This window comes from Dicentrarchus labrax, unplaced genomic scaffold (assembly GCF_905237075.1).
Source record: "Dicentrarchus labrax unplaced genomic scaffold, dlabrax2021, whole genome shotgun sequence".
Classification (NCBI taxonomy): Eukaryota; Metazoa; Chordata; class Actinopteri; family Moronidae; genus Dicentrarchus; species Dicentrarchus labrax.
The window spans coordinates 24,386,449-24,408,220 of NW_026136710.1; the positions used below are offsets into that span (position 1 = coordinate 24,386,449).

General features: G+C 39.4%; 1 protein-coding gene and 2 long non-coding RNA genes across 3 annotated transcripts in view; 1 reads left to right on the plus strand and 2 right to left on the minus strand.

Moving 5' to 3' along the window:
• LOC127370393 (uncharacterized) overlaps positions 1-21,772 on the minus strand; it is an 88,893-nt gene that overhangs the window by 61,202 nt on the left and 5,919 nt on the right. The gene's annotated exons all lie outside the window — the stretch shown is intronic.
• The window catches only part of ror2 (receptor tyrosine kinase-like orphan receptor 2), a 51,340-nt gene that overhangs the window by 24,738 nt on the left and 4,830 nt on the right, over positions 1-21,772 (plus strand). Inside the window, exons 3-7 of the mRNA XM_051412276.1 lie at positions 9,667-9,954; positions 10,880-10,910; positions 17,139-17,260; positions 17,370-17,684; positions 18,607-18,861. Of these exons, the coding sequence (XP_051268236.1) occupies positions 9,667-9,954; positions 10,880-10,910; positions 17,139-17,260; positions 17,370-17,684; positions 18,607-18,861 (1,011 nt within the window). The remainder of the gene's footprint in view (positions 1-9,666; positions 9,955-10,879; positions 10,911-17,138; positions 17,261-17,369; positions 17,685-18,606; positions 18,862-21,772) is intronic.
• Positions 1,430-2,673, minus strand: LOC127370386 (uncharacterized). Its single transcript, XR_007886206.1, has 2 exons — positions 2,515-2,673; positions 1,430-1,703 (listed from the first exon to the last, which is right to left on the minus strand). It is a non-coding gene; the product is annotated as an uncharacterized LOC127370386 (long non-coding RNA).

A 21,772-nucleotide genomic window follows, 5' to 3' on the forward strand; every position in this document is an offset into this window, starting at 1 on the left:
AGAATGAGTTTAGATCATAAACCAAACTAGTATTTGTTTTCAACCTATCTGATCGAACTCAAGTTCAATTCAATTCCATTAAATTTTATTTGTATAGCGCCAAATCATAACAGAAGTCGACTGCTGTGTTCCCAGATATTTGCTATTAACACAGTGAGGTCAATGAGGTAATCAAAACCAATAGAAACAATAGCCATGCCATGAAGATAAGAACAAAGTAGTGATTCAGTACTCATGGCCAGTAGATCGATATGAGCCAAAGCATTGGAAAGATCAGTAGGTTCTGCTATAAGGGCAAAAAACGCAAACAAAACCTTTCAACCACCATTTTGGTAAACTTGCTGCTCTCGCTCTCTGACTCTTAAAAGGAAGTTGTTCCTTGCCCCCATCGCCAAGTGCTTGCTCATGGTGGTACTGTTGGGTCTCTGTAAATAATGTTATAAGGAGTTCGGTCTAGACCTGCTCTATTTGAAATAGTGTCCTGTGATAACTTCTGTTATGAATTGGCGCTATACAAACAAAATTGAATTGAAAAATGTAATGTATTTACTGTTAAAGAACACATATTATGCACCTTTTCAGGTTCATAATTGTATTTTGTGGCTGTACTACAATAGGTTTAGATGTTTTAAACTTTCAAAAAACACATTCTTTTTCTCATACTGCCTATAGCTGAGCACCTCTTTTCAGCCTCTGTCTGAATCGATCGGTTTTAGCTCCTGTCTCTTTAAGGCCCCCCTCCTGAAAAGCCCAGTCTGCTCTGATTGGTTGGCATTATGACACGGTTCAAGCGGATGATGCTCCGGCCCCTCCCACTTCTGCCTCAGCGTTGCCTTTGGCAGCTTCATTTCTACCGTCAATATTAATTCAATAACTGCTTCTAAACCAAAAACTTCACCACCAGACATATTAGAGCAGGAGTCTGACCTGAAATCACGGAGAAATGAACAACATCAACAATCAGGATTACAGCTTTCTGTGACGTTTTCCTCAGGTAAATACTGATATATATATATATATATATATATAAAAAAAACCTGTGACACATAATGTTAGTGTGTACTGTATCCATATTTCATAGTCTGATATTTTAACCTGAAAGTATTACTAAAGTTAACCTTCAGATATTTGTAAAAGCTGCAATTATGTTTGAACCCCATTAAAAATACTGTATATATACTGAATATTCTATAATTTATATTATGATGTCATTTATCTTCCAACATAATAATGTTTGAATGTGAGACAGTAATGTATTGTGTTGCTTACAGACATTAATACAGATTTAATATTTTCATATTGATAGATGTTACACGAACCAGGTTTTCAACTCTTGAACATCCAGGAAATCTTTATAAAACCTCTGTGAAATAATATGTTATTTATATAAAACCACACTTATTACTGAATTTAAAAATGGCCAAAACTCTTCTAAAAAGTAAAACACTTTATTTATGTTTCATTCATATTCCAGTTACACATGTTGTAAGTAACAAAGCTATAACTTTTATGTAAACTGTGCAGATCATGTCCTCCATCAAGGTATCTTAGGTTTCTAGTATACTGAAGTGTGAGCTGGTAATGGAGCTCTGCAGTCAGTGTTCATCTTTATCAGTCTTCCTTTGGATACCCAGACTGTCCTGATGCTGCAGCTGTCTCTGTCCTCTGATGGGTCCAGGGACACCTGAGCTTCCTCAGGTCACCTGTAAAACAAGGCAGAGTCAGTGTTACTTGTAAGGCAGCATATAATATATAGTATAATATAATAAGTAACCGCTCATTGTAGCTCAAAGTAGTGCTAAGTTATAAACTAAAATAATAAAAGCAGTGTCTCAGGTGGGTCCCTTGTTGCAGCTAACTGTAGTGATGTGTTGTTGAAACAGTCTGAGGTTACCAACACAATGTCTAGCTGATGGCAGCAGATACACACACACAGGACATGTACTGACTGTAACTGATGTTGTGACAAGTTCCCGGTGCAAGAACAGACATTTAGCAGTGAGCCTCAGTGTTGTTTATTATACAATAGGAGATGATATGAGTATGAGATGTTACACTGGACCTGCCCTTATATCTTCAGTAATACCAGTACCGCAGTAACACTAAATATATGGATCAGAAAACTTCTATTAGTCGCGGTTCATCCGGTGCACGTAGATCAAGTTAATTTACATTCAGCACACACACACACACACACACACACACACACACACACACACACACACCCTGAAACGAAGCAGAAGAATGGCTTCAGAGAAACAACAAAGCTAACGCTAGCTGAGATAACGTTAGCACGTCAGTATAAAGTTACACAAGAAGCATCATGAACAATAATCACCATAACTATTCTGTTAGCTTCTAAAGAGGCTTGATCACAGTCTGACTATTTCTCTCTCACGGTAGCTCTATCTTTACCTCCGGTACATTTACATACAGCAGCACAGACAGACACAGACACACACACACACACACACACACACACACACACACACACACACACACACACACACACACCTGAGCGGAGCTGGAAGTTTGCATCTGAAGACTTTGCCCAGACATTAGACATAAGACATCAGGCTGCAGGCTCACTCTCTTGTTCTCCGATAGCTTGCTCTTTTATAGTAACAATGGCGGAGCTCCGCTAGTCAACACAGGAAGTAAACTGCGGTGGGTGGCAACATGGAGCCGAAATGACGTCAAAAAGTCTGAACATCTGAAACAGAGTGATTTGTCTCCTGTATTCTGACTGAGGCAGCCCACAAAAACATGACTGAGTCATTTTTTTTTTCACACTTTGCCTGCTGATAGGCCCTCCAGATTCCCAAATGTACATTAACAGTTTAAAGTATATGTAAATATTAGTGCTGTCAAACGATTAAAATATTTAATCGCGATTAATCGCATTAATGTCATAATGAACTCGCATTAATTAATCGCACATTTTTATCTATTCTAAATGTCCCTTGATTTCTTTTTGTCCCATTATTTTTTCTCATTTTAATGCTCTTATCAACATGGAAAAGTGGATCGGCTTGCTTTGTGCAAATGTTGTTTTTATTGAAAACGACATTGGCATATACTGTAGTGCTCACACAATGTAACACTGTCCATCAATAAAAGAGTGAAAAAAATACTTTGTCACACAAACAGCCCCTTCAACAGCCCTTTCTAAGGGATCAAAACAGGGTGATACAAAATAAAATTACAAAGTGCACATGTAAGGTAAACTAGCCTATAGTGCAGTTAAACCATGGCTTAATACTTTTCTCAAGTTTGCTTTGAACATAGCAGTCAGGCTACTGCTCTTTATTCACCAGAGGCTCAACCCAGCCTCTTATTTCAGAAAGAATGAACAGTAACGGTTACCAATAAAAGGTAAGCCTACTACTTCTTTGCTTTGAGCCAGTTACTCAAACAGACAAGCCTGTTGACATTTTCAGACAACAAGGAATCCATCCATTTCGGCGTCTCGCGCTCGCCATCCACTCAAAACCTAACGTCTACTACTCTTAAACAAGTGTGTGCGGCGTGCCTGTTGTTTTGTTTCCGGTCTAGCTAGATCCGGTGTGGTGTTGTAGTTTTTCTAACGATACTAGTTGTTGCAACAGCATGTGAAACAAACTACAAAGTGTGCTAGGCGTTAATCTTGCGGTAAAAAAAATAATGCCGTTAAAATGGGTTAACGTTAACGCCATTAATAACGCGTTAAACTGACAGCACTAGTAAATATACTAATGTACATAAATACAAAACAATTATAATTGTCTTATCATATTTCCTGTCAACCTGCAAAAAGACGGCTGTCGTCATCATCAGTGGTCTAAATGGCAAGTCAGTATGATGCTTTGTGTTTAATATCTATTCTCTCCATCATTGGCTGTTGTGCTTGGTATGGGGTCAGTCAACCATGGTCCATCCCTCTGCTTTCAAGTGCATCCCCCCAGCTTATTCTGCTGTTAAGATTATAACGATTTATTTTTCATCCCACCGATTAGAATCTTCACATATTTGCATCATGATTTAACTGTCTTGCGATATATTGTTACATTCTTATATAGTATATTCTGTCTATGAGCCATATGGACACTGGGTTTTGGTAGCCTTAACTACCACATATATACAAATTCTTCATCATCAATCATTCTTCCTAAACAGTGCTTCAATGTCCACTCCATGCGGAAGATCAATTTAGTCTGTGCCTGACAGCTAAGCTATACAGGGCTCCAGAATGTGACATTATGTAACATCATGCTGCTTACTCTGCCATTCTTGCCATGGTGCAACTTCTCTGTCAAGTCAATTTTATAAAATATTTTTAAGGACATTTCTATCCACCCAGCATACGACACACTTTATCCATAGACACCCCTGAATTCATCTTTCCTTTCCTGCCCTGCCATCACACAGTCATTTACTCATTCAGAGAGTTGCAGTACATCCTGAAATGAAGGATGAAGACGTTATAATTAAAGAGCTACGTGGTGACATCACTCATCTGCAGCCTGCTCTGTAGAGAGCTCTGCTGTGGCCAGAATAGGAAGCTGGGCACACATCTATGTTTTTCCATCGCATAAACCAGTCCAGAGCCTGGCTGCTGCTCCAAAAGCAGATGGTACAGAGAGCCAGGGGACAGAGTGTGTGTGTGTGTGTGTGTTTTTATCAATGTCTCCGCACCCCAACCATTCCTTTTTATTTCCTTATACAGTAATCTGCATAACTAACAGGGATCCTAGCAGAGAGTCAAGAGTACTGTAAAAATCTCCAAATATTTCTGGGTCAGCTCTGCTGTGCTGAGGTCCTATCTAAACACTTTGATCAGCACTGTAAATCCGACTGACTGAGACCATTGCATTACATTAGTTTTGGTTGATCCCTGTATGTCACTCTAAAAACATTTAACAATGCGAACTATGATATTTAGTTCAGTTAATTGCAACTGTTTTAAGTTTTTGCGGTGTCTAAGTCTCACATTGAAAAATCAGGTCTCAGGAAGAGTAATGAGGCGTTCGCTTTGTCTTGTAATCGCGACTTGCAGCTCGAGAGTGACGTCACATTCGTGTTGGAAAACGAATAACCACAGGTTTTTGCATTCTGTTTGGCACACAACACGACGAGTCGGAGAAAAGATGGACGCCTCCAGGAAGGTCGCTTTAGTATAGTGATTATCTCGTTTACGGTGCACCCACCGCGGATTTCACATGTTCATTACATATTCAGAGGTGGGTAGTAACGAGTTACATTTACTCCGTTACATTTACTTGAGTAAGTTTTTGAAAAAAATATACTTCTAGGAGTAGTTTTAAATCACTATATTTTTACTTTTACTTGAGTAGATTTGTGAAGAAGAAACTGTACTCTTACTGCGCTACATTAGGCTACAATGAGCTCGTTACTTTGGTATTCTACGCATCATTGTTTTTATCCCCCCCGCTTACGCCTCATTTTAATGTTTTATTTTGACAGAGAGAGAGACTTCCGCTCTACCACGTGACTGTGTTTCACCAATCAAACGTAGTTGTGCAGTCTCGTCACGTGACCATACTCAATCTCAGCGGCGGGACGGGTTAGCGTCACAGTCGTAGCAGAGAATGTCTAATAAGGAGAGTTCCACTCTCGGTATACTTCCGGGTTCTGAACTGTTGCAGTTCCCCTCTGGTTCCATATGAGGGCGCTCACAGGATGAGTGCAGAATGAATGGAGCTCTATCGAGCTATACCCTCAAAATCCACTTTTCTCAGGATATAATTTTTTGTCTAGTAATTTGAATGTTGCATTCAAAAGGGGATGCAAAGAAATTACACATTGCTGGGTGTTTTTTTTTAGAGTCACTTATTTGCTTTAAAAAGTCTTTTAAAATGTCAATGACCTCACACACATCATATGCCGAGAGATACTGCTTTACGGCAAGCCTCGAGTCACTTTGTGCTTCGATGCCATCACGATGCCATCAAGCGGGATCTCTGGTCGTAATCAGTCCTTCACTGACCAATCAGCGTTCATTAGCAGAATGCTAGCGTGTTATGGGCAACAACAACTCAAGAAATCGAAAGGACATAAGTACTCGTTCATTCAACTTTCAGCCTATAACCCATGTTGAACTTGCAAAAACTACAATCAAATCTGAGATTTCTCAACGACAATCAGGTGAAAGAGACAAATTTAGCCGTCTAGCTCCATCTGCTCCCATTCATTCTGCAATCATGGGCAATCGCCCCCAGTGGAACTCAGGTAGAATTGCAACCAAAATTCGGTACAATGGGACTTAATAGAGAGTGGCCAGGCTCTCCGTAGACGGGCTCTGGTCGTAGCAAACAAAAATGTCAGAATCAACCGTCGGCAATGCAGACACAGACGAGGAGGAACACCCCTGGCCTCATATTGAAAGCATGTTTACCTTAGTAAAAGTGCGAAACAGCAGCTACATTATGTGGTGTCTTGTCACACACACACACACACACACACACACACACACACACACACACACACACACACACACACACAGTTTATGAGAGATTATGGGCTGCCTTGTTCTAGTTCTGCCTGCAGAGCCTGGTAAAAAAGTATAAAGGTTTGGAAATTTGTGTTACTTGTGCTTATTTATTTTTTATTTATTATTATTTTATTGATTTTATTTTTTAAGTGCTTGAATTTACCTGGATTATTTTTAGTAGTCATATTATTCTGAAGTAACAGTACTTTAACTTGAGTACAATTTTTGGCTACTCTACCCACCTCTGTACATATTACACAATCATATTTCACAGTTTGATATCTGAATATTCCGTTTTGATTAACGTTAACGTTAGGCTACTGCTCTGCTCTCTGCTCAAGACTCGGCATTGTTGTCATAGCAACATGGAGCGTCTCTAGCCAATTTCAGCTGCACAAGCTACAAAATAACTAATTAGGCGGTATTTAACACATAATAAGACTGTGGCGACATGCCTATAGGTAACAGTATACAGTGCTATGTGTAGGACTTCTTCATTTGGTTACAACAAAGACAAAAGTGCTTAAAATAGTAGAAAACCACAATGTTTACTACGTGTGATGCTCGGAGTAGCCATCTTGGTAACTGAAGTCGGGGTCCTCTGAGTTCAGACGACTTGACGAGTCATATATACGACCTTGGGGGCGTTCTATTTGCAACTTCAGGTTCCTAAATCAGGAAACCGACTCGCAGATCAAGTAGGGTGGACAAATAGAACGCACCATAACCATTCCCGTCGCACTGACATGCTACTGTCAAGATTCTTCAGCGAAACAATCAGTCTCAACCTCAGTCTAAATTTAAAAAAAAACAACCTCATTGCCAAAGAGAGAATAACAAGAGCCCTGTTTGTGTCTGACTCCAAGGTCTGTTTGAAGCAGAATTGTTTGAATCAACAGTTGGTGAGCAGCCAGCAACTTTTGAAAGAGCAAACAGTGCTGGAGTCATTTTTCAACTGGATTATGAATGGCTCACTGCCCGCTGTCGAGTGGCCCGCTAATGTCTTTTGCTTTTGTCCTTGTTAACCTTTGTTGTTTCTCTCTCTCTCAGTCCTTCTCCTTCTCTTTCCATTACTAAAGGCCATTTACCCAGCTTTATTTCATCTACTGTCAGCCACACTCACATCCTGCCCTCTTCTCACTGCAGAACCAATGCATGTGCTCTCCAATCAGTTCTTGGAGGGAGAGCTGTTCAGGGACCAGAACGGGTCACTCTTTTGGTCCATCTGTTCAGCATGTGGTCCAAAGAAAGATATTATATCAAATACAGAGAATGAAGAAATGCGTTCTTTTGTGTTGACTTTAGTTTTGTCGATATATTGATTTATTGTTCATGTATGTGGTGGTGAAATCTTTTATTTTACTTGTTTTACCTTAGGGTTGCACTGGTGTATACAGATTATTTATTATTTTATTTGGGAAGTAATGGGGTGCTCTTACTGGGAACCACACCATGACCCACCCTAGTCTGACTCTGGCAAAGGGTTTAAAGCTGCAGTAGGTCACTTTTTATAACAATAACTTCTGACATATTAACTAAAACTTTCACTACATTTTTTCACTGTATATATTTCACTATGAACAAAAACAACAAATCAAAGCAGAGAAAGATAGAAAGACACTTTGGATTGGTGGCTTGAAGATAGTTGATTGTTGAGTTTCATTCCCAGCTACGGTATTTGACAACATGGAAATGAGACTTAACAATCAATTACATTTCTTGGCTCTGATTGATTGTTTTCATTCAGGCCTGGTGGATTCTTGCAAATGCCATTAGGAGCACTAGGAGGAGCCAGAGGAACCTGATTGTTTCACAGATTATCTGTCTCATGTACTATTTTAATGCATATTATCTGATCAGCACTCAACATCAGCCAATAGGCAAAGTCTCAGGTGTCAGAAACAGTATCAGAAGAAAAAACGGTATCAGAGCATCTCTAAATTGCTATAATGATGAATAGCTTTAGATTATTAGCCTATCAGAACTGATTTAATATATTAAATTCAACTACGAACAAAAAACAAAAAAAGTTTTCCAGGTTCTGCAGTACTAACAGTCGTTATCGCAAACTAGACAGAATCTGTGGTCAGGAGGAACACAGACAGAAAATATTTCATTTCATTATGAATGTCTGCTTTGTGTAATCCACATATCCTTGTCACCCAAAGATAAATGTGTGGATGGATAGTCACCTCTCATTTATGTCTGTGTTCTTATGGAGCAAACACAGGGAATAATGGGAGTATCTTAAGTGGGAACCAGCATCTGCTTTTTAATTATGGCTGCGGTGAGACTAGAAACCTGACTCTAGGTTGGTATTTATGGGGCAGGCATGCCCTGGATGACCTCTGTACCCCTCCTTGCTGCATCTTGTCCCCTCCCCTCCAGTTGCTGCCTGATAGTAATTAACACAATTTGATGTTATTAGTACTTATAGTTAGCAGCATTATGACATAGGAATGAACGGATGCCCATTAGAGTTGAGATGTAGCCGGAGGGGCTAGGAACCCAGGGTTTAGAGTGTCACCACCCTTAGTCTAAACTTTAGACTAAGGGTGGTGACACCTTGATGAGCTTATGGCTTCAATTTGCCCCTGTGGTTCCTGTAATAGAGGAACAAATAGAAGAATTACTTGGATGGAAGTATTAACCCAAACATGCATGTTTTGATGCCCACGATAACACAGGGAGAACGTGCAAACTCCACACAAAAAGGACCATGATGGCTGAGGTTCAAACCCAGGACCTTCTTGAATAATTTGTCCAAGGACTGAAGGTTACAACTACCGATTTGTAGTCAGTAGAGCAGCTCTGTTGTGATCATTGAGGGAGCTCTCAAAAAATCAGATCAGCAACAAGGATTCTGCTGGAGAGCATGGGTGAACATTAGTTAAATAAATAAATAAATATTAACAAAAATATGGCACATAAGGAGGAAGTTGGGCAGCAGAAATCAGCAATGTAATTAGTACAATGTAAAATGAAAGTAATGTAAAGTAATGCTGTGCTGTACACTTGGACGTTGCTAAAGAGTGCGCCAATGACTGCGATGCGTTTATCAAATAGCAGAGCTCATTACTGCTCAGCTCTATAAATGTCAGATTTCCTGTACACCCCATTTTGCCTGTTTTAAAGTTTTGAAGAAAACTTAAACCCATTGTGTTAATCCCCTCAAGGTTATTTTCTGGAGTTCCTGGAACCAGTCAACAACATCACCCACTTCCAGGGCCAGACGGCCACGCTGCACTGCAAAGTGGCAGGAAACCCACGACCAACCATCCGCTGGCTGAAGAACGATGCCCCTGTGGTCCAGGAGCAGGGACGCATTACCATCCGCAAGAACGAGGCAGGATCCAAGCTCCGCATCCAGGACCTGGACACAACAGACACGGGCTATTATCAGTGTGTCGCCTCCAACTCATTCAAGTTCATCTCTGCCACGGGTGTCCTGTATGTCAAACTAGGTAAGGTTTACATTTATATTTATTCATTGACTCAGTTATTATTGTCAGACCTAAACTTAAAGTGTTTAAGGCGAGACATTACAGGGAAAAACATGTTATTTTCATTCACGTTCTTTCTTTCTTCTTTCAGAAGAAAACACCTAAAATACACATTTATGTGCTGATATTTGGAAATTACAATACATATCTTTAAAGGCTGTTCGTACTGAGCCAGAAATCTCAACTTTATCACTTACATACATTAAACCTTCCTTTTTTATTCCTGTAAGATAAGATAAGATAAGATAAGATAAGATAAGATAAGATAAGATTCCATTCCATTATTAGTCCCTCGAAGGGGAAATTCAAATCTATCTATAATCTGAAGAGATTTACTGAGGGCTTTATTCATATATCATTCACAACCTGCAGTTTTTAATGAGATAATGCCTAATTTGTGTACTTAAACATAACAAGTAATCAACTGGGGAAGTTTCATGGTGATACCTATAAGTTAAAGTATTAAACACTAAATAGGTTAAATACAGTTTCCTATTATATATATTTTTTATATTACAGACTAAATTGCACAGAAAAGAAGACTTGTATTTTTTAATGGTGAAATATTGAATAAAACTCCAACTTCAACTGTTAAATTAACGGTACTAATGTCATTTTACTGTAATCGTAGAAAAGTTCTACCGTATTTATAATGGCACGTTGTTTTTTTTATACATTTCACAACTGTTTTATTTGAATCATGATGACATTAACATCCCTGAAATGTTTCTTGCACTGTGAAAACTGTAATAATATAATAATATTATAGGAGTTTATTAAGTAAGTAAGAAGATCATATTTTGTGTGAAGTGTAAGATAAATATGTACCATATGATTTCTGAGAACAGTTTTTCATGTTTTATATGTTTTTATTTTGGATTTACAGGACAGATGCCCACATATGGCCCAGATGAACGGTAAGTGAACATCTTGTTTGTCAGAGTGTGTGGTTCATATGGCCCAGATGAGCCGTAAGTGAACATCTTGTTTCTCAGAGTATGTGGAAGGAAAAAGGAAAAATTCCTTCTTCACAGAAGGAATATTTTTTTAACAACTTTGGAAAGATATTTCAAGTATCAACGGCTCACACCATGTAAGCCTTGAGTGTGGCTATAAAAAGTAAAAAGAGTGTCTTTGTAGTGTTTGTAGTGTCATTGTGGTCAGCTCGATTACAGTTACAATGCATTTCAGCTGGAAAACTTCACTATAAACCTTTCAAAGCATGACAGTGGCACTGAACTCACTCTGCTGTCCATCTAGATGTTTAGTAAAGTCAGATTTTTGCCAAAATATGGCTGAACACACTGCTTCAATCGTAGTCAAGTACTGTTTCAGAGCATACTGAGTAGAGGGTGGACAGAGGGGAAGTAGGTTTTTTCTGTCGTAGAAAACACATCATTGAAAGTCTTAAAAGGACTGGGCCCAGAAACAGCATTCAAAGTCAAAGGAAGACAAGATGGCAGTATTCATGCTCGGACCTTCAACAAGCAACATCAAATTGAGGGATGACAACCAGAGGGGCCTAAGTGACATTTGACCAGCTTTAAAGGAGAGCCAAAACAAAAAATGACCATACTTTGTCCTGACTTTGTTTATTGATTTCAATCTTTAATATTAAAACTTCATAAACATGTAGAAGATTATATTTATTGTACAATATTTTAACATTTAACCCTTTAAACCCGAAATACCTAAGTTTTAGTTATTTTGCTTTTTGATTAATAACTCTGTATTGGTTTTAAATTCACTTGTCTCCTCTTGGCAGTAGAAAGAGCTCACCAAGAGCTTTCATTTGAAGACATATAACTTATTTTTGCCCAAAATGTCACTGGCCAAAATGACCACGTTATCGTGGTCTAGCAAATATGGTTATCCATTTTTGCCCCCTTTCCAGTTTTATTGCGTGTATTAATTATATATCTGGAGTACAATCTAGGACTAATGTACAAAAACTGTTTTAGTTTTCCAGAAAACCCAGTAAAGCTGCTTTGTCTGTTGACTGTTGGGCATTTAGCTCATTTGTTTGAGCTGTTCTTTGACCAGCTGGTGATATACCAGTATATTATCTGAATATACTGTGTAGCACTATTCATCTGTCAAGATACCTGATGGGTTATTAAGTTACCTGTCAATACTGTTAAAAGAATGGAAATGATGCACCATAAATCTTCAATGAATAGCTTTTATTTGCTTCAATCACTCAACTCAACCGGCCTTTATTAGGAACAGGCCTCTATAAAGGACAGGCCTGATCTGACAATGTGTAGCATCCATATTGACAAAAGTTTAAACATTTATTTTGTGTGGGCGATCTACGCAGATTAGAACTCGCTCAAGCTGGCAACCTGGTTGGTTATGAGAGGTTTTATACCTCTATATAACTTCTATAAAATCCAGACCAGGCCTCTAACTGAGACCTGTTTTTATTTGTCGAAATGTGTAGCAACACCAGGCTAGTAAAGAAGATCTACTTCTAATTGAGACCCTGCCTTTAATTGAAGTTTTACGTTATAAATGGTCATGGTTATGTTTGGTTTGGGATTTGGTTTTAGGTTTTAGAATTATCCTGTGGTGAGGATTAAAGGAATTTATTTATTTAGGACATGACTAGTTAATCAAAATCCTCAGAAGTTTAGAAGCGCAAATGCATGTGTTTGTGGTGTTAGAAGTGCCTCCCCAAAGCTAAAATGGGCGTGCAAAGACATGTCGGCTAACACTCATACCTGCACTGCTTTGACTGACTATTAGAAATGGTGCTATGCTGCACTGATTGATGCAACCAAACCATGAGGGTAGCAGAGTACACAGCTTTTCTTCTCTCCCTCTCTTTTGTGGGTTTGACTCACTCAGAATAGATTCCTTGACCAGCAGTCAGACACTAGCCAGTGGTTTGGACAGGCCTGTTCTGAGCTGGAAAGAATGCTGATTCATGTCCTCAGTCAGACCAACTGTTTCTGAATGCCTCTTCCAGGGAGCTTATCTCAACAGCCAACAAGCTGGGAGAGAATTTATTTTGGGGGGCACTGGATTAGGTAGTTTTCCTGTTTTTTAATTTTAGAAGTCAGTCACGGGTGTCATTTGTAACAGTTTGAACACCTTTGGAGGCTGAATGGTGCTTAGGCATTAGAATTGATGTTTCAAACAACAGGGCGTTAAAGTAGTGAAAACACAAGGAGGGGTATTTAAACAATGAAATGTGTGTTCACCCTCCTCCTTTCTTATAATAATTAGCCTTTATGCTTGCACACTCTGACACTACCCACACATGACCAGCAGAAGATGTCTAAGATGTCTTCATTCCATCATAGATCACAGTCTCTTTGCTCACACTATGAGATAACAGCTGGAGCTGGAGCTTCAAACTTTTTTGCAAATGAAGACCAGCAGAAATACAAGTGATAGTAAAGCAGGGATACTCAACTTGCTTGCCGGGGCCACCTTTGCAAAATGAGAGGAGACCAGGGATCAGTTAATAAAAAAACTATGTATGACTTGTGATGGTGCCTGATATTAGCAACTTTGCATACAGCAATTATCAGTTGGTAAAATTTGTGCATTAAAATGTCTAAAAACTCTAGAGCTATGTTCTATATGTTTTTAACAATGTTCAAACCACTCTAATTTTATTTAGGTGCGTTTCACCAGTCGCCTGTCTATGGTGTCATATCTCCTTTGTGCGTCCGTCAGCATTGTGTTATTGAGGTTAGTGTAGCTGCTGCTAGCATCAGTTAGATCAGAGCTGCAGAGTAATTCTTCATTGAAAGAAGAGCAAAGAACAGCATTGAAGGCTTTGTGCGATGGAAATATGCTTTCACTCTTCTCCCACACTGATATACTGGCTGTTTTCAGTATGAATGCCCGGTAATTATGGTGCTGACACATTCACATTCAATTTTGCCAAATTTGATTTTCAGTGCCAAAATGTAATGTCCCTGTTCTCGTCGCATAGTGAAACTTTAATTTTACTACTACAATGATTCTGAAAGAGTTAGCAGATATCCTACTTTACTTACCTTTTACCACTCAAGTTGCAGGAACACATTTCCGCCTCTATTCCAGACCGGTTTCACAGGGAATTAAGCCTGACACTTAAATACAACATGGCTTCCTAAATGTATTAGTAAGTGGTGGTATGTAATAACAGTACTCAGCTAGGTCAAAATCACTATATCTGTATTGTCAGAATTCAAGTGCTGGTAAGAGTAGAATTATGTGGACAGCAAGAGTCATTGTCAGTATTTGTTCCCACATTTAGAAGCTCAATGAAATTACCTGTGCTGCGTAAATCTGATTGTAGGTAATCAAAAGCAAAAAGAAACCCAGCATCCTGCAGAAGCATAGCCAGTGCATCATTCGCCATTGGCCAGTTGAGTGTCTAATTTTAGAGAGCATTCAGGTCTTTACAGTGCATTTATCCCCTGCGCTTGTTTTGCGGATTAAGACTCAAGTCAGGCCTGGGAATCTAAGCCCAGCACAAACATGACATAGGAACGACCTCAGAAAAGAACCATGTTTGAAAATAAGTTCATATTAGTTGGTTTAACCAACACAACTTCCTGTAGAGCACCAAAACTGACCCAGCAGAACCAGCTGGCATGCAGCCAGAGTGTCTTGTAATTACTTTTTGGTTAGATCCTTATTTCTGAAGTCTTAATTTTTAATGCCAGTCATCTAGTGTTATCTTTTAGTCAATGATATTAAGGAACGATTAATGGCAGTAATTTCCACTTTGCTCTTAAGCTTTAAAATAGGTGATTGTGTCTGTTTTTGTACTGGGACACTGGAGGGGCTTATGTTGGGGATTAGATTTTGCATAGGGCCCCAGGAAGGTTTGGGCCAGCTGTTCAACAGGAAGTAATTTTCTAGCGGCCATCATCAGACTTTACAATTCATCCACTGTGTGTCTGAGCAGAGCCAACACTGAATTATTTGTAGACCAACTGTTTTAGTCTACTTGGCACAGTTAGTGGATTCAGTTCCTCAGCTGACAGGTACTATTAAACTTTGTTTGCTAATCATCCAGCGTATTCAGGTTGTGTGTTTCCAGCCTGAGGTGACGCCACAGGAGTCGGCAGAACAGTGTGCAGATTCTACTTTCTGTCTTACGTACTTGTATATATAGACAAGCAGATATCTTAAAGGTCCAGCATTTAGGATTTAGTGGCATCTTGAGTTGATAGGGTGACGATGAAACTTCCTCAAAATGCGAAAGGCCCTGTGTAGAGCCAGTGTTTGGTTTGTCCGTTCTGGGCTATTGTAGAAACATGGTGGTTCAACATGACAGACTCCCTCTGTAGGTAAGAAAAGCTCATTCTGAGTTAATGAAAACACAACAATTCTTATTTTCAGCTGATAATACATTAATAAAAACATACCTATGAATATTATATTCCATCTCTGACAATACATTCTCCTAAATGTTACACACTGGACCTTTTTAGGTGTTGAATGGTTGTAGTAGTCGTGGTTCCTTCTGTCTTGAAGACAGTCTGACAGTCATCACATAAGGGATGCTTCTGGTGGTCCCCATTGATTTTGCAGTATCTGTCCTTGTCAGGGTTTTGGATCATCTGCATCAACTTCTTGTACCCATTGGACTGGATCTGCTGCCCCTCCATCCCTTTTTCTATCGTCTTCCTCACCATTGACAGTATATATTAGTGGACAGAACTGCCAGGTCTGAAAAGTGAAGCCACTACTGAACGAAAAACAACCAATCAGAGCCAAGAAAGATTGAAAGATATTTTGGGTTGACGGCCTGAAGATAGTTGATTGCTGAGTCTCATTTCCAGCATCAATATTTAGTGACTTGGGAATGAGACTCAACAATAAATCTTTCTCAGCTCTGATTGGTTGTTTTTGTTCAGGCACGGCGCACTGATAATGTCATTAGGAGCACTAGGAGGAGTCAGAGGAACCTGTTTTTTTCTGTCTCATGTACTACTGTCAGGATATAGTGAACATTTTTAGCAAATATAACAAAAAGCAATTTTTTTTTATAAAAGTGCAGCTTTAAAGCTGCATTCTTTCTATTGGTTAGCAGGGGGGAGCTCCATGGGATGCAAAAATGAAGTCTGATAGAACTGAGCCTTATGGAGAAATGACCCTGCTTCTCACTTGATTTATGTGCTCTTCTTCCATACAGCATGATGTAAGGAACATGAGTGACATGGTCCCATTAGAGTAAAATAGATGATAAAGCAGGAACTCAGATCAAAAATGACACAGTGCTAATGCAATATGGCTCATGATTCTGTTACCGCATTGTCTGTTTCTCATCTAAATATTTTAGTGTTCTGTTTAGCTGTAGTAAGAGGTTTGTGACCAGGCACGCCACCATTTTTCTGGCTCCAAGAAACCAAGATGGCAACAACCATAATGCCAAACTTGAAGCTTGGTGTAACGGTTGTCCACAAACCAATTGGTGATGTGATGGTGGGTTTACACTTGCTGTAATGGTAAGATGTTGTGCTCTGTGTGGGACATTCCGCACCGCTGATCTTTATGCTGTAAGAAGTGGTTTCCAAGGGGACTAGAAGGTTGGCTAGTAAAACGACCTAGTTAAGTTTGTTTTTTCAAAGTAGTGTTCCCAAAAATTTTGGTTATTTAAAGTTATCCATTGGTTCTTCAGTAACAGTAACGTTCCACTAACAGATATTAGGAGGGAAAAATAAATAAATAATGGATTTAATGTTTTCTAGGAATGGCTAATCGACACAGTCATATGCAGTCAACTGTTTGTGAACTGTTGGCTTGACATTTGAGTGTGTGTGAATGTAAAGGCAGGGCAGACAAGTTGCAGACATTTCAAACAATGGGTGATAAATCCAAATATGGTGGCAGACTTCTTCCAGTAAAAGCTTCCTCCCCAGTGTTTCACCCAAGTTGGCCCCAGTGGCAGTGGTGGACTGTTTGAGGAGCAGAGGCAAAGAAAAATAAAAAGGGCACCAGCACGCAGACAGTGATGCATTTGTGGCCCCCTCCCTGAGTCCCACGTTAGTAGTTGTAAGTGGTTGCTGTAAAAAAGTAACTACCTCCTGGGCTTAGCTTTTTGTTTACTCACTTTTTTGTGTAATTTTTGCATTCTTCCTCTTCTTTCTAACATTTTTGTCTAATTTTTTAATTCTGTTTGTTTTCCTTTTCAGGTCGCATGAAAAAGGGTTCTGCCAGCCATACCGAGGTATTGCCTGTGCTCGCTTCATCGGCAACCAGAGCATCTATGTTGAGTCTCTTCAGATGCAGGGGGAGAGTGAAAACCGCATCACAGGTAAGAAACTCTTACCTAAAGCCCTCTTAAACAACTGGCTATAGCTACTAAAATTATCTGAGATTACATAATTTTGTGGGAAATGTGTTTCTTTTTTCTGCCCTCTAAGCTGCCATCACCATGATTGGCACCTCCACCCACCTATCGGATCAGTGCTCCAGGTTTGCCATTCCTTCCCTCTGCTACTACGTCTTCCCTCTGTGTGACGAGGGCTCTCGGGCCCCTCGGCAGCGTCAGCTCTGTCGAGATGAGTGTGAGGCCCTGGAGAATGACCTGTGCCACGCCGAGTACACCATCGCTCGATCGAATCCCATGATCCTCATGCAGCTGGAGCTCCCCAGCTGCCACCTGCTGCCACGGCCGGGCACACCTGATGCTGCTTTCTGTATGAGGATAGGAGTGCCCCAAGAAAAACTGGGTCCATGTAGGTGGATGCTACAGCATGTACACATTATTATTATTGATGTAAAAATGCCCTGCTCATTAAATTAATTAACAGATGATTACAACAATTCCAGACAGCCTGTCACTTCAGTTTACAAAGCATAAACAAGGAGTCGCTGTCTGTAAAAATATGCTTTTGGGTTTATGTGGGGCATAATGAAAATGACTTGGATGATGTCGAATTGTCAGCTGGGGGGAGATGAGGAAGAGCTGGTACAGAAAACAAGTTGCATGTCGGTCCAGTGGGCACACTTCATATTAGATGTAAATACTGTCACATTTGGTATTTAACTGGATTAGGGATGTTATTTTACAACTTCAAAGCCTAGCATCAATTATCTCATACATGTATATGTATTTGATTTTTTTGCTCAAAATTTGGGGAAATGCACTTATTTGATATCTTTTTCAGGGAAATGTTCAGATAGATATCAATCTCATGTCTGTATGTTAAAGCTGCAGCAGGTAATTTTGTAATTAGAAATATACCCTTAATTCACAGTAAGATGCAAAAATAGCTGCTGAAAGTGCTTCTTTCTGCCACTGACAGGCTCAGGTTAGAGTGATGTGTTTGACAACATTATGGAAAGGATCCCTACAGAGATAGACCTTTTGTGTAACCAGAAACAACCATAATATTGCTATTGCTCACCACCAAACAAAAACGCTAACTTCACCTTGTAGATCATCGTAACATCGTAACTTCATTCAAAGTGGACTGTTCCAACCAACTCTGTTTTGGTGGAAATAAATCATTAGATCGCTGATGTAGATGATAAAAACACTAATTTGAGTCGCTCTATGCAGCTGCACATGGAGCAGACCGGCTATGGAAACAAACCACAGAGAGAAAAATCTATATGTTCTGAATATGAAATACTGAGTCACTATTTGTCCTACAGATTCCCCCTCAGACCACAGCTGCTACAATGGAAGTGGGGCTGACTACAGGGGCACAGTCAGCATCACTAAATCTGGTCATCACTGCCAGCCATGGACTGCTCAGTACCCTCACAGTCACCACCTGTCCCAGGAATACCCTGAGCTCTGGGGAAGTCACAACTACTGTCGTAACCCAGGAGGTCAGATGCAGGCGCCCTGGTGCTTCACCCTGGACCCTCAGGTCAGAGTGGACCTGTGTGACATCCAGTCTTGCAGTAAGTACCGTGATGCAATCATTGTACTCTTAACATTTACAGGGGCTGCTGACATTGTCAGGTTATTGTAGGATAAAGTTTTATATATGTGAAAAAGTGTGAATGTTGTGTATGTGCTAGTCTATTATCTATGAAAAGACAACCACATTTTGGTGGATGATTAAAAGATAAAAGCCCTTTACAGTCAGCTTAAGTTAGCTAATGTTAGCGAGCTAATATTGATTAGCTAGCTAGTTAGCTAGCTTTTTTCTAACATTAGCTAACTTAAGATGTGCTTATATATATGTTGCTTTTATATTTCAACTATCTTCAGAATTTAGTTTATCTAAGTACAGGAAAGGAGAAAGTTGAGCCTTGCTCAGCTGTCATTGGAGCACAGAGCAAAAAGGGGCGGAGCTTAGGAATGGTCAATTCTACCTATCTATGTAAATGTCTATCTATTTGACGGTGATTTCACATGTCAGTCACATGTCTAAATAAGCAATCAGACCAAAACATTTCTATAACACTTCCAACACAGCTGTCTGAATTGAGTACTGTGGGTTTAACCCCAAAGCAACACAAGCAGCAGCACAAAGTAAAACATGCACATAGAAAGTAAATGCACATGTTAAGTTTTCACTTAAGTTAAGGACATTCTTCTTTTGTCAGATCAGGCGATGGAAATGTGGCTTTTTCCCTCGCAAAAGTTAAAAGTGGTTAAAACAAACCTTGCCAGCAGGTCTGTCTGGCTGCACACTACTGCTTTGAGCTAAATATAACACATCATAGTTTGGAGAGTTAGCGTGCTAACATCTGCTAATTAGAACACTTAAAACACGGCTGAGGCCGAATGCCATTGGTTTTGCAGGTATTTTGTCATCAGGTTGGTCAGAAGATGACCAAAGTTATTACAATTCATTCACAGTTGTTGAGATGTTTGACTCCAAACCATAAATGTGAAACTTATGGTGGCTCTAGAAAAAAAGTCACAAGACCAACATTCGCTAACAAATAAGGAATTGATGAAAAATCTTATTATTAGAGATTCACTTTTAACAATTATCCGATATTTAAGGAGCAGGAAAAAGAAAAAAGCTGCTATGAACTAAGCTAGTGGACTCAAAATCCACAATAACTATAAACCTAGCAGGCTCATTAGGTCAGGATCATTGATTTTGTCTGAATGATAAAAAGCCATTACTTTAACAGATACAGATAAATGAAGCCAGCCGTGTTAAAGATTCCATCTTTGAAAAGGACTGAAGGACTAGCCACATTTTTGTGTGTGGTGTGGTTTTTATTGCAAGTAAGAAAGCCAATTTGCCAGTAGTGCTGAGTGGCATACCAATACTCAAAGTGCTTACCACAAAGAATCAGCATGGAGTGGCATATCATCAGTAGGTTGGTGGAATGTATAACTGCCAGTGTGTGAGATTTCCTTTATATGTTGCACAAAGCAGTGGCGGCGTATCATGAACAGCAGTGGAATATGTAAGTAATGTCTGTAGTGGGGAGTGGTATCTGCCAGTAGAACAACAGCGGCATACCACTAAGAATCAGCATATGACACTGAACGACAACTGACCATACTATACCATTAACCGCTTTTGTATCTCTGTCTATCTAGTCTATGACCCATTGAGAGTGCTTAAAATAGCATTTTAATTCATCTTCAGTGTTGCTAAAAAATGTTTTTACATGAAATAATAACATCACCATAGCAACATATTGTCACGTGCTGTCCACCTGCCATCTGCTTGAATCCCTGTGATTGCAGCATTAAGGGAACATTACGTTCATTTAGAGAGCTGACTGTTACTACACTTTGAATAACACAGTATCACATTACCACTGTGTGTGCACACAACCCTGTGATGTATGATGATCTTTTGTCAACATGTATGGACCAGCAGAGTTTAGTGTTACTGGATGGTTCTGTGTGAATGTCACATTGTGTTAAGAAATTGCCTGTGTGGACAAGAGATGCTGAGGCCTTTACTGGAACAGTTGAGGAGATTTATTCCATCATTGTCACTGAACAAATGTGTGAGAGAGACTTTAGATATCACCTTTTGTCATGATTAGACCAGCAGATTCTTTCAGACTGTGGCTGGCTGCATAGGGCAATCTGGGCACTGAGACACTAATAATTAATGAGCAGCATTAAGTGAACAGAACTCTCCCTAGTTCATTTAGAGAGCTGACTGTTACTAAACTTATATATAAGTTAATAACACACACAGATGCACAGTGCACAGATGTATGATGATCTTTTGTCAACATGTATTTCTAAGTTTTTCCATTAATTCTTTGATTTGCTTTTCAGAGGACAGACCACATTCGTTCCACTAGGACCACAGCTGTAACTGATTACAGTTTTCTTCTGAAAATCAGAGGGGGTGGATGTGGCTTTTAACATGGATTATCCATGGTGACTTTTCTCTCAATTGACTGTTAAGAGTAGAACAATGGGACAAAAATAAAGTAAAACTCCAAACCGTCTTTGTTTAGTCTTTCCAGTCTTTCCAACAATCACCGACACTGGTCTGGATTCAAAACAAACCCTTACTTCACAGAATTAGATGTGAAAATATTCAGGAAAATATTAGCTAATGTTAATCCTTGGGGACCAATTAGCCTGTCAAAGTCCGTCTATGAAAGTTGTTGTTTCTGCAATTGACAGGCTCAGATTTTTATTCTGAAGTCTCTGACAACATTATGGAAAGGATCCCTAAATAGATAGACCTGTTGTTTAACCAGATACAGCTGTAATCAGTCCCACCAGACTCCATAGACAAAAACAGCAATTTTACCTCACATCATAACTTCATTTAAAGTGGACAAACAAAATAAAACTCACCAAAAACATCTTTGTTAGTCTTTCCACTATTCACAACTCTGGTTTGAAATAAAGCCTTAATTCTCAAAT